Raw genomic sequence first — 21,234 nt, 5'->3', positions numbered from 1 at the left:
TTTAATAAGTCTATAAAAAATGTGTTTGTGTTTAGTCCTATTCTTTCTTATGTGTTGCTTGTGATATTGAAAACGATGCGAAAGCTGAGTTTCTCAATCGTAGATCGATTTTAAACCTACATATAATATGTGTATATTTAATAAGTTATATTTTTAAGAAAAAAAAAAAAAGAAAAAAAAGAAAGAAAAGAAAAGAAGAAGAAGAAGAAAAAAAGAAAGAAAGAAAGATAAAGTAGAAACCGACTGTATTTGCAATTATCGTGATATACATAATATAGTTAGTTTATACATTGACCGTTCTAAGGACTCTACCTTCCCATATTAATTAATTATATTCATTCTATGTACATACATATATGCATATAACGTATACAGATACATACATACATATATATATATATATATATACATATCAATTTACATACAGACCGTTCATATAATTATACATAAACACGTTTATATACATATCGTATCTGGTCTAGGAAAAAATTGGATCTGTATTATTAATATCCGCGTGCGTACAACAAATACGAAGAAATTGTTTATTTAAATGTCATCGATGTGATGCGTCTTTTTTTTTTTTTTTTTTTTTTTTTTCTTGCGTGGAAAATAATTTTGTAAAGTACAACTTTATTATTATAATAATAATAATAATAATAATTCTTAGCCAAGGTTTAATGATAAGTAACGTTGTAAATTGGCTTTAACAGACGGACACACTTTGGAATGTTATTTTCATTTAATTATAAATTTAACGACGTGTTGTTTGTGCGGTTGAACAATAAGAAAATGACTGTGGTAATAATTTTGTTGATTGAAAAAATGATTTAAAAAAAATAAAGGGAAAACATTGACTGCCAATTTTTATTACACCAATGGCTAAGAATTGTATATGAGTGCCTGTATAATACCATTACATTTTGTAAGAAAAACGAATGGAACAATTTATTGATCGTTGTAACAATTAATGAAACTGTTAGCGTAACATAATGTCATAATTTCACTTAGAAAAATATGTAATAAGGGGGATAATTTTATCAACAATGTAAAATACGATCGATCTTTTCTTAGATATTTGTTGTAAATTGATTCGTTCATTTGTCAAATCGATTAATTTCATAAGATCAAAAGTAAAGAGAAAAAGATAACTGATAAAATTGTACACAAATCATAGTCATAACACCGTTATCTCGTTAATTAATATTTTTGTTACGAAAAAAAATTAATTTTTATTTTATTTTCATTTTTTATTTTTTTAATATTAAAATTTTTTAAACGATCGTAATACTTGAATTAATCGGATTTGGCTTGTGAATGGTTCACAATTTTTGTGATTATTATTATTATTATTATTATTGCGAACATTATTATTTTCATTTATTCAACAATGTTTATCGTATGATAAAAATCAAATAATTTGTTAGCTGACACCTTCATCGTACTTTAAAAAACTTTTATTGACTCTATTGTTGACGCGAATTTTCATTTATCTATCTATCTATCTATCTATCTATCTATCTATTTATCTATTTTTCCTTCCTTTCACGAACTTAACAAAATAAATAATATATTATTTATAGAAGCAGAAGAAGAAGAAGAAGAAAAAAAAACAGAAAAAATAATCCCACAAAGATATAAGAAAAGAGACCGAGTAATCTTTTTCTTTTTACATAGGTGTTCTCTTAGATTATAAAATAAAATTGTTAATGTTAAATTTTTTTTTTCTCTTTATATACATATATAATACATTTGTAAAAGAAACATTCAACGTATTTTACATCCAGTTCATCATTAAAAGAAGAAACTTTAACAAAAATAGAAAAATACTTATGAAAATTCTGATTTATCTTTACTCTTTCTATCTTTAAATGTATATCTATATATATTTATATATATATATATATATACATATACATGCAATTAATTATGTATATATTATACATATAATTATTTCAAGTATAAACTTGTATAACGAAAATTGAAAGAATTTTCATTCGTACACGTACAATTTGCTTTCTCTTTTTTTTTATTTAATTTTTGTATCTATCTATCGTTCATCATTAATATCCAATTGCAATATCTTTTGACGAAACTTTACGTTTCCAATTAAAATTGTTTATTATTATAATATCGGTGCAGTATTGTAGTTGGTCAAGAAAAAAAAGAAGAAAAGAAAAGAAATGAAAAAAAACCACAAAAGGAAATTTAGCAAAGAAGAAAAATACTCTCTCTCTCTCTTTCTCTATTTCTCTATTTCTCTATTTCTCTATTTCTCTCTATAATAATTAAGTATATTTTGTTGTTATTATATATACGCCGAAGTACAAATTTTCTCAGGGAAACGCGTGTGTGTATATATATGTATAAATATATATTTGCAATGTATGTATACACATATCTTTTCCTATACACGTAAATCGTAGGAGAATGTAAAAAAAAAAAAAAAAGAAAGAAAAGTTTGAAAGTACGTACACGAATTTTCTTTGTCCTTTTTTGTTGCTTCGAAATTTTTTCAAGATAATATAAATCAAAAAGAAAAAAAAAACATAAATTGAATTGTTGAAAATGAATTGATCACGTTGGTGAAATAATTGAAACGAATAAAATAAGAGAACAAATTATTTGTTGATCCATCAATTATATCAATCGTTAAACTTCGATTAACCGAATTGTTTCTTCGATATCATTATGTTTACGTCAAAGATACGATAGTATAGATTATAATTGTACAATATATTATATTATGACAATAATTGTATCACGCGAAAGATGTTTTGTATTAGAGAGACGAGGTATCTTTCAAGATTATTAAAACAACTTATTTTTATCTTTAATTGTCAAATGTTTTCTTTTTTTTCTCTCCATTTTGTGACCATAATAATTAATTAGATAAATTAGAACAATGTTTATACCAATTGTCTCCCTTATCAAAATATTGGGTGCATCTAAATATAAGTAAAATATACCTATACTCATTATCAGATTAAAAAGTATCCTATATTTATTTCATTTATTAATTAATCGATTTTTTTTGTTAACAAAATTTTCCGAGATATCAAATTGACTTTAAATTTAAAAAAAAAAAAAAAGCAAATCAAAATAAAAAATTTACGTTAATATATAATTGCATTATTTATTGTCAATTAAAAGTAAATCAAATAATCGTTATTGATACATCCGATATAAATGAAATATGATCGAAAACAAGTGGCGAATAATTGCAATAGACAATTATCAAGAATATAATTTCCATGATAATTGAAAAGTGGAACTTGTGTATGGAATTGTTCTTCGTTTATTATACGACGCGAATCAGTTTTTATCATACGTTTGAAAAGAAAACGTGTGTATGCATTAGTGATATCAATGGAAAAGCAAACATAAATAAACAAATTATTAGGGCAAGTTATTACATTGATGTTATTTAAACACCGTGTATATGATATCAGGTTCAACGTTAGATATACAAAAATTCATTTGATATTTATCTGCAACAATCGAGCTGATTCACTTTGTTCAAACTGATAAATGTAGTTTTTATATTTTTTTTTTTTAACAATGAAAAAATTAATACTCACGGACGCTACTTAAAATAATGTATCTTCGTTTAACGCACTTTTTATCGATTTATTCAAAGATAAGGTAATCACGTTTTCTTTTTTTTTTTTTTTATGGAATAAATTAAAATATTCTTTTCCGAAGTAATTATTGTTTCTCGAACAGAACAGTTTGTTATCGTTCGTTTAACTGACTAAATTCAAATTAAAATATCGTATTTAAACATTTTTATTTATCATATATAAAGAAGGAAGATCAAAGTATATAAAATTCAAGATAATATATTCTGTATCAATGATACTTTGCTCTGCTGCACCGAATCTTGTTAAACAAAGATAAAGAAAGTACATTTGATACTTTGACTAAGAGATATGCACTTTGAATATAATCATCTTATAATATTACACTTGAAAATTTTCAATCTAAAATACAAAAAATTTTGTGCATACGACGTAAAAGAATCGAATAAGTTTGTAATATTTCTCATTTTTTTCAGTATGCATCAAACCTTACCTATATTTCTTCTCGAGTATAGAAACTGCAACAAAAAAAATGTATGAAAAAAAAGAAAAAAGGATGCAGAAACAAGCCATTCGTTCTGCGAATCATTTATGACATAACTGATAAATTAATACCGTCGAATATGAATTACTAACTAATAATTAACAATTTTCTTGATCGTCACGGAAGAAAATGATATAACAGTGATATATATATATCACTATTGCATGAAAAACGTTCGTGAAACTTCTTGAAATAAATGATTGATAGATTACGAAACTCGTATTGCGTGTTTCTATCGGTTATTCGAGTTAATAGTTTTAATTGTTACACAATTGTTGACTTCCTACAACGAGTTACAAAAAAAAATTATACAAAAAAACCATTAACGAAAAGAAATAAGTATTGTTCAGTATCAAATAAATTTTTCATATACGAGTCCTTTCTTTTTCTTTAATAAGCATAAGTAATGCATTTTATTTTTCTGTTTTTTACATCAAACATTCCTACTTTTCTATGACTAGCATAGATTTAATTTATCTCAGCCAGACAAATTCTTTCTCAGTGAGCACGCATTTTTCTTTTCATTCGATACTGAGATATCCTAAGCAAACATCCTTTCCGATACATTTCTGGCTTTCATTTTGTATCTCAGCATCGGTCGGCTACCTGATAAATTTCTCGTCATCCGTTTCTTTTCTTAAAAATGTATCCAACCAGCCACCACTAATCCCCAAATTCTTTTACACACCATTTGTGCCCTTGTAACATTAAACTCAGCCTTTTCCACATAGTCTACAGTAAGCATAGTTAGTTGTCCAGAAGCATTTATACAGTTCACATATCGAGTATTTAAATAATTCTACCGTAGTCGTCAAGATTTAATAACAAAAAATGATTTATTTTATTTACACATCGTATTAAATTTACTGTCGTCGGGATTCCGTACAAGACGAGCGTATAATTTGTCTTACAAAATTTCTACGTTAGTTTGAAACCGATTCGCGTTAGCATACGTACATTACATAATTTGAAAAAAAAAAAAAAAGAAAAGAAAAAAAAAGGTGAAGAATTCTTGGAAAAATTCATCGAGGAAGAAATATCGAACGAAACGTTGTGGGTACGTATTTAAAAAAAAAAAAAGAAAAAATCATTGGAAAATGACGATATAAAATTTTAGTTTATTAATTCGAGAATATGACGAATAACAAATCCTATTATAAATTACTTAGTAATAATAGAAACGTAGAAACATTAGAGAACTGTAATTAAATATACATCGATCAAACGAATAACATATTTACATAAATGAATATTGAAATCTTAGAAAATCACGTGAGATTTTCTTATATTCGTATAATAGTAATCTATTGGTAACTTGAGTAATAATTATGTCGAAAGTTATAAATAATTAATTATAGGAAGGGGAAATCAAGATTTCTAACATAATGATGTGTTGATATCTATCTGACGTCAAAGTTTACATCGTAAACGAAACAGAGAGGGGGGAGTAATGTAAATTTTATAACGGTGGAAGGGCATATATATAATAGGAGAATGTTCTTGAGATTCTTCTAACTCCTATAATAAGAGGAAAGACGAGAAGATTTCTCCACTCAGTCGTTACTCGTGTATCACTCCGACAAGTCCTTTAAGATCCGCGTTCATTTCGTTAAAATCGTTTTTGTTAACAAATATATTCAAATAAATAGTGATATAATATAACAAAGATATATATACATATATATATATTTTTTTTTCTTGTTCGTAGTAATCGTACAATCATGGTGGCCGATAAATCTACAATCGTAAGTATTTTATATTTATTATTTTTTTATTTATTATATATTTATTTTTATAATTATTATATATTTATTTTTCCAATTATTTCATCACGAGTTATTTCAAATAACTTTTTCCGTTAAGTTAAATACGTTAAGCGTTAAATATGTTTAAGTTAAAATGAAAATGAATAACGTCGAGCTAGACTACAAAGGAAATTTAATACGGATAAATTTTTATATATTATATGATATGTTCAATAATTGAAATAATATTAATTCGTTATTTCAGACAAATAATACCGATTTTACTATAAAGGATAATATATTGAAAGGCAAAGATGAACCCTTAGTCACGGAATACAAGAGCATCGGACAGTTACTTTTAGACAAAATGAAAGACAAACCTGAATTTGTTGGCCAGGTGTGTAACAAAAAATTGTCAATAGCTTATTTTACGATAAAATTATAATATTTTGTTGTCGTATCGTTTAATTTAATTGCATTTTACGTTATTTAAAGTATGTACGATTAATACGAGTAAAAAAAAAAATTATTCGGATTATTCTAATTAATTGTTTATAAATAATTTTATATTGACCGTTCGCGTTTTAATAATTCATTTAAAACACAGTTGGACATTATCACGGGAGCGACGTATACCTTTGCCGAGATGCACGATCTTACTGTAAAATGTGCACTTTGGTTACGTCGACAAGAAATTAAAACTAACGACGTGGTAGCATTATGCAGCCCAAATATTATGGACAGTTTTGCACCATTCTTTGCTACTTTTTGCGTAGGTGCAATATTTACTCCTTGGAATCCCGACATGGACATACGTGAGTGTATTTTTCTTCTTTTTTTTCTTCTTTTGGGGGAATTTTTTAAATTAATTATTAAAATGTATTCAAATGAAGATCCATTGTATGAACTTATTTCTTTTGATTTTCGTTGTAAACTCATATATAAAATTACACGACCAATTATAATATTTTTATATTATTATGTAATAATGTAAATTGTCGAATACAAAAAAAAAAAGAAAAACAATTTAATTAAATTATATTATACAGGTAATCCTCCTGTAAATGCAATTTTGTAAGAAACTGTTTTATGAACCATAGAGTTGTGTTTTTTTTTTTAAATAATTAAAATAATTAAAGGTGTTATAATGAAAACCGTTTTATAGAATGTTTTGTTGTAGGAGGTTTACCTGTATTAAAAAAAAAAAAATAACCATGAATGGATATCATTTGAATACGTAAATTTTGTATAAATTGAATTCATTTAAAATTTGATCTAATTATTAGGAGAGGCACGTTACTTTATGAAATTATCAGGTGCAAAAATTGTATTTGCTAACGAAAATTCGGTTAATACCATAAGAGAAGCAGCAAAACTTGATAATAACGATATCAAGATCGTCGTATTGGGTGAACATCATTATGCATTACCATTTTCAAAAGTAATCGAAGGCCATAAGAAAATCGACGTTGATAATTTTCAATGTACAACTATCGAAAACATTAACGATACTGCAACGATACTTTATTCATCTGGAACAACTGGTCCATCTAAAGGTGTTCAACTGTCGCATTTTGTATTTTTGTACCATTTAACAATGCCGGGTGGTTTGAACACCGATGGAAGACCACTATGGTTATCGTCATACTTCTGGATAAGTGGAGTCTTGTTAACAATGAGTTGTTTAGTAAATTATTGCAAAAGATTTCTCTATCCTAAATTTGACGAAGAAATGACCTGTAAAATTATCGAAAAGTATAAGGTAAGATTAAACATTTATATATGTTTACAATATACATACATTTTATGCAATATTATAATATTAATTAATATAATATAATATAATATTATATTAATTATATAATATTAATTATTATAATACAATATTATAATATTATTTATTATAGATATTTGAAAACATTTTCTTTTGATATTTTTTCTTTTTTCTTTTTTTTTTTTTTTCTTATCAGTAGCAAAGAAAGAAGTAGACAATATATTATACTAATTAATATTTATGTAAGTTAGAATAGTAACGAATAGTTTTTTCTTTTCCTAGATTACATGGGTATTTTTATCACCGAGCATGATTAACAGAATACTCCATGCGGGATATTTTCAAAAGTATGATATGTCCACTATTACTAGAATATATTTGGGAGGTGCTAAATTTAGTGAAGATAGTCAAAATAGACTTAAAAAATATTTGCCAAATGCTATTACAATACAAATGTTTGGTAAGAACGAAGAAAATATATATATATATTTTATTTATTTAAAGAACGTCTACAACAAACAAATTAATAAATAACACGAATAATACGAATTTTCTTTGTAGGAATGACCGAACTTGGTGGTATTTTAACAGCACAACAACCCCATCACAAAGCTGGTTCAGTAGGAACGGTAGTAAGGAATTGTCAAATTAAAATAATTGATTTAGAAAGTGGAAAAGCATTGGGCCCAAACAAGACTGGTGAACTTTTAGCAAAATCGTTGATGGCAACTAAGGGTTATTATAATAATCCTAAAGCAACTAAGGAAACGATAGATGAAGATGGTAAAGAACAAAAAATATACACATACACATACACATATATATATATAAATAACATTTATATAAACGACAAATTTGTTTGATATAAACGTGAGGAACGTTTATTTAGAAAATAATTCTTCTTCTTAATTACAGGATGGTTGCATACGGGAGATCTCGCTTATTACGACGAAGATGGGGAAATAGTTATTATAGATAGATTGAAGGAAACTATAAAATATCGTGGCGTTCAAATTTCTCCTTGCGAAATAGAAAATCTTTTACAAACTTACAAAGATGTTGTAGAGGTTGCTGTGATAGGTGTTCCACATCTTCAAGACGACGAACATCCACTTGCCTTTGTAACAACAGTTCCCGGTTCTAAGGTACGATTTTATAAACAAAAGATATAAATATATAGAGGAAGAAGTAGAAGAAAGTAAGAAAAAAAAAAAAAAAAAAATATAAATTAAATCGCTTATCAAACTGTAATTGATATTATTCAGATATCCGAACGAGATTTAAAAGATTTTATAGCCAAGAATATGACCGATTGCTATCATTTACGAGGAGGAGTCAAATTTTTAGACAAAATGCCGCATACACCGTCAGGAAAGATATCAAGGAAGGACCTTAAAGCGATGGTTAAAGGATGTTAAAGAACAAAATGATTATTATTTCGTTGTTTTATTTAGAAAATTTGTGTTAATCGGTGATCGGACTTTTAAAATGTTTTTATCCTATTTAAAATAACGTGTATTTTTAGATGTTTGAAAAGAGTATTTTTCGTTTAAGGAAAAATGGATAAACTAGTTTTGTTTTTTCCTTGTATTACGAATGAATTATGTGAATACAGTACGTAGATTTTAACATTAGTCATCGATATATTATAATATGTATGTATTTAATGAAAACAAGAATACTAGTCATATCAATTCAAGGATTGTACTTATTAAGTATCGAATATTTTATGCTTAGGTTAGTAATTTTGAGGTATATAAGGAAAAGTATTATTTTAAATATATTACGTACCATATGTGTAAGTTATATTGTAATTGACACTTGTGATTTCCAATGAGAACCGCATCAGCTATTTATTAAACCAAAGTATATTTATAAACGTTTCTTCTATTCTATTTACATGTATTATATAAATATATAGATATTCTTTTTTTTTGATACATTAGAAAGTAATTTGAAATATAATATAAATCGTCGTTAATCATTTCTACAAAAACCTAAATTATAATTCTTATTTTATATTAATTCGTTATTATATAAATTATTACGTTCATTTCATTTTTAATACGATTGTATTCAAATTTCGTTATAATATCAAAACCAATTCGTATTATACACGAGACAAAGATAGATTACTTTTCGTGATTACATTGTAACGATTTTAAAAACTAAGATGTTTTTCGTCACTATATCTCGGCACGTGTCGATACGTCTCGAAATGTCTCCAAACGATTCTCACTCACTCGCTTGAGTAGGACCACGCAACAAGTGGAAAGAATTTAAACGAAAGTTATAAAACCGACAATTGCTGTTTTTTTTTTTAAAAGGACCAATTTTGTAAAATAAAAACTGACTTCGAAGCTACACGAAACTATTTCTTGTGAAATCTGTAAGTTGAAGCGAAAAAGAAAAAATAAACAAATAAATAAATACGTATTTATATATAAGATAAAAATAAATCGATTATGAATTAGAACGTTTAACATAATGCTTTATTATTTTCATTATTATAGAATGGATTCGGAAATTGAATTTTTGTCATCTGATTCCAACGTACATGTATCTGAATCCGGCGAAGAGAATAAAATGCAAACGAATAAAAAATATTTATCGGTGATGGAAGCAACCAAAGATATTGGAATATTCGATGGAAAAAATAAGGAACCAACTGTATTTACGGAAGCATGCGAAAGAGCGTATCGTCAAATAAATCCACGTGATATTTTGAATTTGAACCAAGTAGTTCGTTCTAAGATCCAAGGAGAACCACGAAAAATACTTCGTATTGAAAAAGATTATCATCATTTATTGTTAGGAATAAAACGATTGTTTGTGCCTGCTTATCAAATGGATTGGATGTACGAACTGGTTAATTTGAAACAAGAATTGTACGAATCTCCAATTATGTTTGGAAGAAGATTAGGAGTAATAGCCGAGTATGCTAGTCGAGGACACTTATATCAACACTCACCCGTGCTTTCTCAAGATCAGATAGACACTAGACGCAAAGATTCTCTTAGATTATATTTAGAAAAATTGTCTAATGAAAGATTACGTCAAGAATTGTCGGAAACAAATCCAAAAACTTTATTAGAAGCAATTAGGAATGCAAAAGATATATGGAATAATTTGAATTTTAAGTTCAGTCTACGTACAAACAAAAATAATTATTGTCCGTATTGTAAAGATAGAGATTTTCACTATTACGATTGTCAAATAGAATAATATTGGAATTTTTATAATTAGATTGATTTACGCGATATTTAAAATAAAAAAGAAAAAAGCTGTTTTTTTTTCTTTTTAATCGAATTGTCGATTAAAGAACTATAGATTTTTTTCTAAACGTATAAGAAAGTAATATTTTAAATCTTTTATAAATACGGAACCGAAAATATTGTTTACATAATATTATTTTATCTTTTATTGTCATGGGAAAAATGATAAACTTTTAAACAACTTCGAACCTTCGTTACAATATTATAGTAAGACGAAAATTTAAGAAACAGTTATTACAGGACAAACTAAAGGAACGTATTAAAGGAAGGTTATTTTACGAAATAAAAAATTATTATTTAATAATTTATGATGTTATTGAATATTTTTATAATACTTCCACCTCCCCAGCCTCGCCATTTCAATAAATCTTTGTAACATTTAGTTTAATAATTTCTTTTCTAAAAATATTTTCAAATATATTTTATATTTGAAATAGAATACTTATTTTCGTTTTTTTATTTCTTTCATTCTATTCTATATCTATAATTCATAGATAACTATGCTTATATATTTTATAGAATATCGAATGTTATATTAAGAATTTTTTTTAGTCATTTTAGTTAATCATTCATTTTGTTTCATTTACTTTGATAAACTAAAAATACTGATCATTGTTCAGTTGACAAAATTATCCAAATTTAGAATTATGTGAACTTTGACAAAATCTAAGCAAAGCATCGATTGGATATGAAATAAGATAAACTATGAGATAAATTATGTTCTCATCATCGTTCCAAAAATTTACTGGGCGAGTACTAAAACAATTAAAATAATAGATAACGAATCGTTGAACTTAAGAGTTTCGTTTGGAAGGGGAATCGTGCAGGGTGAGGTTAGGTTCATTAGGTTCAACGGACTCATGATCAATCAAATGAATAATAGTATGTTATTATATATATATACGCCCATCCCGAATCAGAAGAGATATTTTACGATTTGTTTTTTTCCCAACTGCAAATTTTAAAAATAATAGGACAATATCTTTCAATTCGGATTATTGTATAATTTATTGTTGTATAATTTAATTGTTCGTATAAAAATGTTACTTTTATCAAAAAATACAGAAAGCATACATCATTGGGTTTAATATTGAATTATTGTATCTTAGTTATCAAAAAAGGAAAATTTTCTAATAATAATACGTTTTAAACGAAATAACACGTTACATTTTAACGTTCTTTTAACATCACATTTAAATTACTTATTGTTAGAAATGAAATAGTTTTTGTGATATTTTTTATTTCGAAAGTCCAAAGGTGATGTTAACTTCTAGATACATTAGTTTGTAAATGTCAAAATGTTATCGATATCATGGTTTCTAAGTGTTCTTATAGACAATTGTGTTTGTAAGCAAACAAAAAAAAAACACATTTGAATTTCAAAACATAATAACTCACGGAAGCTGTTGTTATATTTCGAAATACCCGAACATTAAAGTAATATTATATTTAAACGTTACTTTATTTAAAACGTATTATTTAACAATGATTTTCAATTATCCTAAATAAAATATATGCAATATTGTCGTTAATTAGATATTATTATCTTAACATTGTACCTTTCCACATGTATATTTTTATTCTTGTTATAAATAAAATTATAACGCGATATGAATTCAATGAATTTAATTAAATGTTTTTTTAATACCTACGTAAACGTAAAATATAAATTCGACCAATTAAACTTAATTTTCGAGATTATATGTCAAACGATTTTACACGAAAATGATTACATTGTTACAAAAATCATATTTGGAAAGAATCAAGGTAGTGGCTGTTCTACTTTCAAAATATCATTATATCATCACACTTAATTGATTAAATTTATACAATTTTACATTTTGTAAGATTAAAACAATACAAATTTCATCTAATTTCTGATTCAATGCAATGAAGTTTGTATTTATTTTTATACGTATCTCTGGATCCTTGACATTTACATAAGAGAATAGATAAGGAAATAATTTCAATGACTTGCAGTTATAAAATTTGTTCTCGTTCTTTACTGCTGCATTGATACGATAAACATTTCAAATCATTTATTTGCATAGTGAGCAATTTCTTTTACAAATGATTCGAATATTTTACATAATGTTCATGGATCGTCAAGTAAAATGTTCAGTTGATAATAAACATTTTTTTATCTCCACCTATTATCGCTTGTACTTATCATTGTAAGTTGTCGTTCCTATACATTAGGTGTGTTTTTATAGATGTCTCCTAGTTACTGCCTTCCCACAATTAAAAAAGTTACATGTGGGACACTGATTGAAGTTGGTTTCGTTTAATTAATCGTACTAACGCAGTGTAACATAATTGTGAGTATATCTCCGATAAAAAGTGTACAAAGAAATATCATGGCCAATCAATCGAATACCGTAAGTGTTATTCACCAAATTTCGACTATTAAATAATCCAAATGTTGAATAATATAATATATAAACGTGTTACAAGTCATTGGAAATTAATTATTTCAGAGTGATCGCGATTTTGTTATAGAAGATAATATACTTAAAGGAAAAAATGTACCTTTTTCTATGGAATACACGAGCATAGGAAAATTACTTTTAGATAAAATGAAAGCTAGACCAGACTTTGTTGGTCAGGTAGGTAAACAATGTTTCTATTAAAAGCAAATATAAAAATTAGAAAATAATGTCTTATCTTATCTAAACGTTTAAAAATTCTACTTGTTGAAATAACAACATATTAGTATATCGTTTTGTAATGAATTAAGATAATAAGAAATATTGTTTAATCGTTTACGCTTATTTCAATAGATAAACGTGATCACCGAAGAAACGTATACTTTTTCTAAAATGTATGATTATACCGTAAAATGTGCTCTTTGGTTACGTCAACAAGGCATCAAAAGAAATGACTTCATCGCTTTATGCACTCCTATTACTATGGATAGTTTTGCACCCTTTTTTGCTACTTTTTGCGTTGGAGCAATATTTACACCTTGGAATCCAGCAATGGATATAAGTGAGTCTTGTTGAATGTTTTCAAGCATTTTTAAGGAATACACAATTTTATCTAACAATTTTTTTTAGGAGAGACACGTTACTACATGAAATTATCCGGTGCAAAAATAGTTTTTGCGGACGAAAATTCGGTAGATACGATATTGGAAGCTGCTAAGCTAGAAAATCACGATATTAAAATCGTCGTATTTGGTGAATCTTCGAATGCTTTGCCCTACTCGAAAATTCTCGATGGTTACAGCAAGTTAGATGTGAATAATTTCGAATGTACACCAGTAGATAACGTACACGATTCAGCTGTACTTCTTTATTCGTCTGGCACAACTGGCCCCCCTAAAGCAGTTCTACTCTCGCATTTTTCATTTTTATGCAATCTCAGTTTGCCCAACGGTTTTAATGTCGAAGGAATTCCACTCTGGTTTTCTCAATACTTTTGGATAACTGGTGTTTTAGCAACATTGAGTGGTATTTCGAAATATTGCGTAAAACTACTTTATCCTAAATTCGAAGAGGAGATGGCGTGTAAAATTATCGAAAAGTACAAGGTGCGATCAGAAATAGTGTTAAGTAATGAAAAATTATTAATAATAGTAAACTAAAATACTTAACAGTTTTCTTGATCGATTCATGTAATTATAATCTAAAAGACCTGATTTATATGATATTTCATGTTGTAATAGTATATTTTTTCTATTTTATAAATATTAAATATGTTAAAAGACGAATCATTGATTTCAAAGGTTACATGGGTTTTTATGTCGCCTAGCATGGTGAATAGAATATTAAAGTCAGAATATTTTCAAAAGTATGACATGTCCAGTATTACAAAAACAGTGATTGGTGGAACACCACTAAGCTTTAAAAGTGAAACTAGGCTTAAAGAATATTTGCCAAATGCCATTATTATACAACACTATGGTACGATGAAGACAATATTATGTGGATAAACACTGAATTCGTCAAAAAGAATTTTGAAGCGAATTTCATTATTAAAATCATATACATTTTTTAGGACTAACCGAAGCTTGCGTTTTGGTAACGACTGCAAAACCAAATCACAAAGCAGGTAGTGTTGGAACGGTAATAACAAATGTTCAAGTTAAGATCATCGATTTAAAAACTGGAGAATCATTGGGTCCAAATAAGACAGGTGAAATTTTGACTAAATCGATGACAATTATGAATGGTTATTACAATAATCCTCAAGCAAACAAGGACGCGATAGATGCTGATGGTAAAATGAACAACAATATAAAAAAAATCTGATAAACAAACTTGTTTGAAATCGTTTTACTTTAATTAACGATTATAATTACAGGATGGTTGCATACAGGTGATCTTGCTTATTATGACGAAGATGGGGAAATTTTTATTGTCGACAGAATAAAGGAGACTATAAAGTATCAAGCTAATCAAATTTCCCCATGGGAAATCGAAAATTTATTGCTAACATATCCCGAAGTTGTCGATGTTGCGGTTGTGGGTGTACCCCATCTCGTGGATGATGAACACCCCATGGCATTTGTTACCAAGGTTCCCGATTCGAAGGTACGAGAGATTGTATTGAAAAAATAAGAAAGTAAATTAGAAAAAAATAATGTAATTATTGTGGCTACTTCTAACATTTATTACATTATGATGAATATTTAGGTAACCGAACAAGAACTTCAGGAATTCGTTGCAAAAAATATGACGGAGCGATATCATCTACGAGCTGGGGTGAAATTTTTAGAAAATATGCCTTATACGGTTTCCGGGAAAATAGCAAGGAAAGATCTTAAAGCGCTAGCTAAAAATTATCAAACGAATTGATAGATATTCGATTTATTTATTGTTAATTGAAGTCAGATCATATTTATAACGTAACAGTATGCTAATAATATACATAATTAATTGATTTACTGATTTCATCTTTTTTCATTAAAAATTCGCTTGGAATTTCCGTATTATCGGTAGGGAGAATACAGCTAATCAAATTGCAAATTTATGCGCATTACAATGTATTGTGTATTCACTTTATTTTTTGTCTTGAATAAAAAGAGTTTCAAAAAAATTCATTTTTTTATCATAGTAAGATAAGAAAAATACCACGTGTTAATGATTTATGTAGAAAACATCGAGTATAATTTAAAAAAATACTAATATATTTAAATACTCTTTTAAAGTAGAATAGTTACGAAACTACAGATGTTTATTCATGATATTGTAAATATGTACAAGAAAACTCGTATATATTATACAGAAAAACAAAAACAAAGATAATATACAAAAATACATTACAATTATTACATAACGTTATCGGTGCATATATATTATACTTTTACACGTGTCGAGTTGAGGAAAACGAATTAATACATCAAACTATATATTTTTGAAGTTATTTTTGAGGTTATTGAGGTTATATTCGTTTTGGTACGGCAAAGAAGTATAACTTCTTACATGAGTACATAAGTACACACACCAGTTTTTTTTTATTACGTTCAAACTACGTTTATAACTAGAAAATAAATCCTATATTTATTTTCTAAATATATAACATTTATTTTCTTCTTAATATTCTTACAGACTAATCATCAAGAAAATTTTATAATTGAAATAATTATACGTATGCTATAATTTACTATATATACAATTGCATTCATGCTAAACAATCCGATGATTGATCAGATAATTCTTTTACATGTAGAAGGAGAAAGAGAGAGGGAGAGAGTAACATATCTTATAAGTAAGGAATTATCGTACGAACGTGAATTACTTCAGCACCACAAGTTTACTGCGTTAGGTTGTTATTTATGATGTTGTTTTGCTCACAATCAGTCAGCTAACACATAACTAAGTAAAACTACGAAGAATCTAAGAATGTTCTAGAAGATCGAGATTATTACGAGCTAATAATTAACGGAAAAACCGTAAAATAAAATAGAACTCGTGACGACGACGACTTGACTTGACTTGATTTTACCAAAATGAAAGAAGATTTATCCTGAACAGAAGACAAAACAGACAGTTAAAACCGAAAATAAATCAAATAAAGATCGTAACGCGTAAAAACGTATTATACAATAATTGAATTGTATTATTTTTACACAATACTGTGTATGATATTGTGGAAGTGGTAGCTGATACTCAGTAATCAATTTTATTTCTGGAATATATATATCAGAACTTGGGTTTACTTGTTTATGATTTATACATATCGTAACTGTTGCAATTATTTTTCGTTTAATTAAACGCAAAGACGCAGTGTAGCATAATTGTGAGTGCATATCCGATGCAAAGTGTACAACCAGCAAGCATGGTCAATACATCGAATACTGTAAGTATTTATCACTAAATTACAACTATTAACACTTTAACGACCGCTCTCACAACATGTGTGTGATGCTACCGCCGAAGGTTGTTTGCCAGTACCACACTCTTTGTGTGATAATTTATGAATGTAAACAAGTGTGGATACTGCTATTGGCTTCATATTTCATTGTCACGTCTTTGATTATAGGTAATTATTGCCTATTTTTTATTTTTTTTCGGCCCCTGGCGACGTTTGACTGCGTAGACGTGCGGTCGTTAAAGTGTTAACATTTGTTAATATTGTTTGAACATCTTTTTGAATTTTCAAATTAAAAATCGGATCTACGATTGGTTAAAATGAATGTAACGTTTTTGCGAACAAGAAGATATTATTTTGTTGAGATATATTTTCAACAGACGTATTACAAATCATTGCAAATTCATTATTTCAGAGTGATCGCGATTTTGTTATAGAAGATAATATACTTAAAGGAAAAAATGTACCTTTTTCTACGGAATACACGAATATTGGACAATTAATTTTAGATAGAATGAAAGCTAAGCCCAATTTTGTTGGTCAGGTAGGTAAAAATTATATTAAATAAAGTGTTAATTTAATAGTTGGAAAAAAGATCTCTTATCTTATTGAAACATCTAACTATTTTATTTGGTGTATTAAGAATAACATATACTATCGGAAAATAACAAATATTGTAGAAATCGAGATTAAAGTGTATCAATTATTGAATAAATACGATACTACTGAAACGATAAAAAATTATCAACACTTCTGCCTGTTTTTTTAGTAAAAATATTTGTGATATAAAGTTTCTATCAATTCTTATTTCGTTACTTTGATAAGCAGCAATGATAATGCGATTTTCTATTTGTAGAAGCAAATATTTTGATATATCGTTTCTTAATGAATTGAAATTATAAAAATAGAGTTTAATCGTTTACACTTATCTCAATAGATAAATGTGATCACAGAAGAAACGTATACATTTTCTAAAATGTATGATTATACCGTAAAATGTGCTCTTTATTTGCGTCAACAAAAAATCAAAAGAAATGACGTCGTTGCTTTATGCACTTCCATTACTATGGATAGTTTTGCACCCTTATTTGCTACTTTTTGCGTTGGAGCAATATTTACACCTTGGAATCCAGCAATGGATTTAAGTGAGTCTTGTTGAATTTTTTTAAGCATTTTTAAGGAATACACAATTTTATCTAACAATTTTTTTTAGGAGAGACACGTTACTACATGAAATTATCCGGTGCAAAAATAGTTTTTGCGGACGAAAACTCGGTAGATACGATATTGGAAGCTGCTAAGCTAGAAAGTCACGATATTAAAATCGTCGTATTTGGTGAATCTTCGAATGCTTTGCCCTACTCGAAAATTCTCGATGGTTACAGCAAGTTAGATGTGAATAATTTCGAATGTACACCAATAGATAACGTACACGATTCAGCTGCACTTCTTTATTCTTCTGGCACAACTGGCTCCCCTAAAGCAGTTCTACTATCGCATTTTTCATTTTTATGCAATCTCAGTTTGCCCAACGGTTTTAATGTCGAAGGAATTCCACTCTGGTTTTCTCAATACTTTTGGATAACTGGTGTTTTAGCAACATTGAGTGGTATTTCGAAATATTGCGTAAAACTACTTTATCCTAAATTCGAAGAGGAGATGGCGTGTAAAATTATCGAAAAGTATAAGGTGCGATCAGAAATAGTGTAAAGTAATGAAAAATTATTAATAATAGTAAATTAAAATACTTAACAGTTTTCTTGATCGATTCATGTAATTATAATCTAAAAGACCTGATCTATATGATATTTCGTGTTGTAATAGTATATTTTTTCTATTTTATAAATATTAAATATGTTAAAAGACGAATCATTGATTTCAAAGGTTACATGGGTTTTTATGTCGCCTAGCATGGTGAATAGAATATTAAGATCAGGGTATTTTAAAAAATACGACGTATCCAGTATTAAAAAACTTAATATTAGTGGAAATATATTTACTGAGCAAAGTGAATATCAAGTTAAAGAATGCATATCAAATGCCGATATCATACAAATGTTCGGTAAATATAAATTATTATTATATATATCCAAAGATCTTAAGAAATTAATAATAAATAATTACATTTTTCTTATAGGAATGACCGAACTTGGTAACATCGTAACGACTTCTAAACCAAATCACACAGCAGGTAGCATTGGAACAGTATTGGAAAATTCTCAAATTAAGATTATCGATTTAGAAACTGGAAAATCATTAGGTCCAAATAAGACAGGTGAAATGTTGGCTAAATCGATGACAATTATGAATGGTTATTACAATAATCCTCAAGCAAACAAGGACGCGATAGATGCTGATGGTAAAATGAACAACAATATAAAAAAAATCTAATAAACAAACTTGTTTGAAATCGTTTACTTTAATTAACGGTTATAATTACAGGATGGTTGCATACAGGTGATCTTGCTTATTACAACGAAAATGGCGAAATTTTTATTATGGGTAGATTGAAGGAGACTATGAAGTACCGAGGTAATCAAATTTCCCCAAATGAAATCGAAAATTTATTGCTAACACATCCCGATGTTGTCGATGTTGTGGTTGTGGGTGTACCCCATCTCGAGGATGATGAACACCCTATGGCATTTGTTACCAAGGTTCCCGATTCGAAGGTACGAGAGTGTATTAAAAAAATAAGAAAGTAAATTAGAAAAAAATAATGTAATTATTGTGAGTACTTCTAACATTTATTACATTCTGATTAACATTAAGGTAACCGAACGAGAACTTCAAGAATTCGTTGCAAGAAATATGACGGAGCGATATCATCTACGAGCTGGGGTGAAATTTTTAGAAAATATGCCTTATACGACTTCCGGAAAAATAGCAAGGAATGATCTTAAAGTGCTAGCTAAAAATTATCAAACGAATTGATCATTCAATTTCATTTAGAATTTTTGTCCTTTCAATCGGAGACAGGTAATTTTGAATGTATAAATAAATGAATATTTCTAACAATGAATATTTGTTGATCGACTTTGCTTCCCTGATGAATGAGAGAATATTCCTCGCAGTGACAATCGATTTTTGAATGAGCGTTCCTTTTCGACCATATGTCCAGAAGATTATCCGGGAAGATAAATTTCGTTCCTTTTTCAGGTAGTAACCGCTTTTGTAATGCAGTGTTCTTTTATAAAAAAAAAAAAAAAAGAAACGTTTCCTCGAGAATATCTGGCAAGAAATATTTGTTCTCGGATAAAAGAAATTTTAGGAATTCGAAAACCGTTGGAGATGCTTTGTTCCTTTCTTAGAATATATCCTTGAGGTAGTCCAGCGATACAATAGCAAGAATGCTTTTAAAAAAAAGATTCAGGTCAGTAAGGGACTTTCTCAACGAGGGTCAAACATCGACTTTTTTAGCTAAACGCCTGCATATTTGACCTAAGGGTAAGTTGACGATGCTGAATCGAATGGTGCTAATTTTATTTAAATCTGATCCCGATTACTGTTTTCTTATAACATAATAAAAATGAATTAAAATTATGTATATACAAAAAATAAATTCCACGTTTTTAGAATATCCTTTCATATATATCTTGAATTAATTTTATGTGTGGTTATAAAATTCTTCTTTTTCAAATATGTATTTAATTTGATAAACTAATAAATTTTTACGAGACAAAAAGTCAGTAATTTAAAATTTTATAAAATACATAATTTAATAGGAAAAATATTTAAATTTTAAATTTCGTCTTAAAGAGAATACGTATTCAATTTGATATACAAATAAATTTTTGTGAGGCAAAGAATTTATATCAATTAATTATTCTAATTAATTTTATGGCGAGACACAAAATTAATTCATTATTTTTACTCTCAACTAAATAATAATAGTTTCTGTTAAAATGAATTATTTTTTTTTTACTCAAGGTTCATTATTTTTGACAATAAATAAAGAAATGGCGTGCCATAAGCATCAAGATTCGATTTAAAAGTGCCGCGC

The 21,234-nt window shown here is 27.5% G+C and overlaps 4 protein-coding genes across 4 annotated transcripts; all 4 read left to right on the top strand.

Moving 5' to 3' along the window:
* Window positions 1–5,701: 5,701 nt before the first annotated feature.
* LOC122524006 (4-coumarate--CoA ligase 1-like) lies at window positions 5,702–9,516 on the top strand. Its single transcript, XM_043646034.1, has 8 exons — window positions 5,702–5,867; window positions 6,133–6,264; window positions 6,475–6,682; window positions 7,154–7,629; window positions 7,924–8,101; window positions 8,203–8,424; window positions 8,557–8,786; window positions 8,907–9,516. Exons 1-8 carry the CDS (start codon window positions 5,844–5,846, stop codon window positions 9,057–9,059), a joined length of 1,623 nt encoding a protein of 540 aa, XP_043501969.1. The 5' UTR covers window positions 5,702–5,843; the 3' UTR covers window positions 9,060–9,516.
* A 179-nt stretch (window positions 9,517–9,695) lies between these two features.
* On the top strand, window positions 9,696–10,892 carry LOC122524005. The gene is made up of 2 exons (XM_043646031.1): window positions 9,696–10,030; window positions 10,155–10,892. Exon 2 carries the CDS (start codon window positions 10,156–10,158, stop codon window positions 10,864–10,866), a length of 711 nt encoding a protein of 236 aa, XP_043501966.1. The 5' UTR covers window positions 9,696–10,030; window position 10,155; the 3' UTR covers window positions 10,867–10,892.
* A 2,349-nt stretch (window positions 10,893–13,241) lies between these two features.
* Window positions 13,242–15,956, top strand: LOC122524064 (4-coumarate--CoA ligase 1-like). Its single transcript, XM_043646127.1, has 8 exons — window positions 13,242–13,294; window positions 13,394–13,522; window positions 13,697–13,904; window positions 13,973–14,448; window positions 14,644–14,821; window positions 14,916–15,137; window positions 15,222–15,451; window positions 15,554–15,956. Exons 1-8 carry the CDS (start codon window positions 13,274–13,276, stop codon window positions 15,713–15,715), a joined length of 1,626 nt encoding a protein of 541 aa, XP_043502062.1. The 5' UTR covers window positions 13,242–13,273; the 3' UTR covers window positions 15,716–15,956.
* Window positions 15,957–16,660: 704 nt separating this feature from the next.
* On the top strand, window positions 16,661–20,253 carry LOC122523953 (4-coumarate--CoA ligase-like 7). Its single transcript, XM_043645944.1, has 8 exons — window positions 16,661–17,219; window positions 17,647–17,775; window positions 18,169–18,376; window positions 18,445–18,920; window positions 19,116–19,293; window positions 19,369–19,590; window positions 19,674–19,903; window positions 20,004–20,253. Exons 1-8 carry the CDS (start codon window positions 17,175–17,177, stop codon window positions 20,163–20,165), a joined length of 1,650 nt encoding a protein of 549 aa, XP_043501879.1. The 5' UTR covers window positions 16,661–17,174; the 3' UTR covers window positions 20,166–20,253.
* Window positions 20,254–21,234: the final 981 nt, after the last annotated feature.

Source organism: Polistes fuscatus, unplaced genomic scaffold (genome assembly GCF_010416935.1).
Source record: "Polistes fuscatus isolate 324 unplaced genomic scaffold, CU_Pfus_HIC Scaffold7, whole genome shotgun sequence".
Lineage (NCBI taxonomy): Eukaryota > Metazoa > Arthropoda > Insecta > Hymenoptera > Vespidae > Polistes > Polistes fuscatus.
The sequence above is the reverse complement of the archived record's forward strand: the minus strand, read 5'-3'. Positions and strand labels throughout refer to the sequence as shown.

Excerpts from the sequence above, each read along its gene's own strand:
- LOC122524006 (XM_043646034.1), top strand. The coding sequence starts at position 5,844 with ATGGTGGCCGATAAATCTACAATC. Across the intron at positions 5,868-6,132 it reads TGGCCGATAAATCTACAATC|ACAAATAATACCGATTTTAC; the intron begins GTAAGTATTTTA and ends TCGTTATTTCAG. Across the intron at positions 8,102-8,202 it reads TATTACAATACAAATGTTTG|GAATGACCGAACTTGGTGGT; the intron begins GTAAGAACGAAG and ends TTTTCTTTGTAG.
- LOC122524005 (XM_043646031.1), top strand. The coding sequence starts at position 10,156 with ATGGATTCGGAAATTGAATTTTTGTCATCTGATTCCAACGTACATGTA.
- LOC122524064 (XM_043646127.1), top strand. The coding sequence starts at position 13,274 with ATGGCCAATCAATCGAATACC. Across the intron at positions 14,449-14,643 it reads AAATTATCGAAAAGTACAAG|GTTACATGGGTTTTTATGTC; the intron begins GTGCGATCAGAA and ends TTGATTTCAAAG. Across the intron at positions 15,452-15,553 it reads CCAAGGTTCCCGATTCGAAG|GTAACCGAACAAGAACTTCA; the intron begins GTACGAGAGATT and ends ATGAATATTTAG.
- LOC122523953 (XM_043645944.1), top strand. The coding sequence starts at position 17,175 with ATGCAAAGTGTACAACCAGCAAGCATGGTCAATACATCGAATACT. Across the intron at positions 18,377-18,444 it reads GAATCCAGCAATGGATTTAA|GAGAGACACGTTACTACATG; the intron begins GTGAGTCTTGTT and ends AATTTTTTTTAG. Across the intron at positions 19,591-19,673 it reads GGACGCGATAGATGCTGATG|GATGGTTGCATACAGGTGAT; the intron begins GTAAAATGAACA and ends TTATAATTACAG.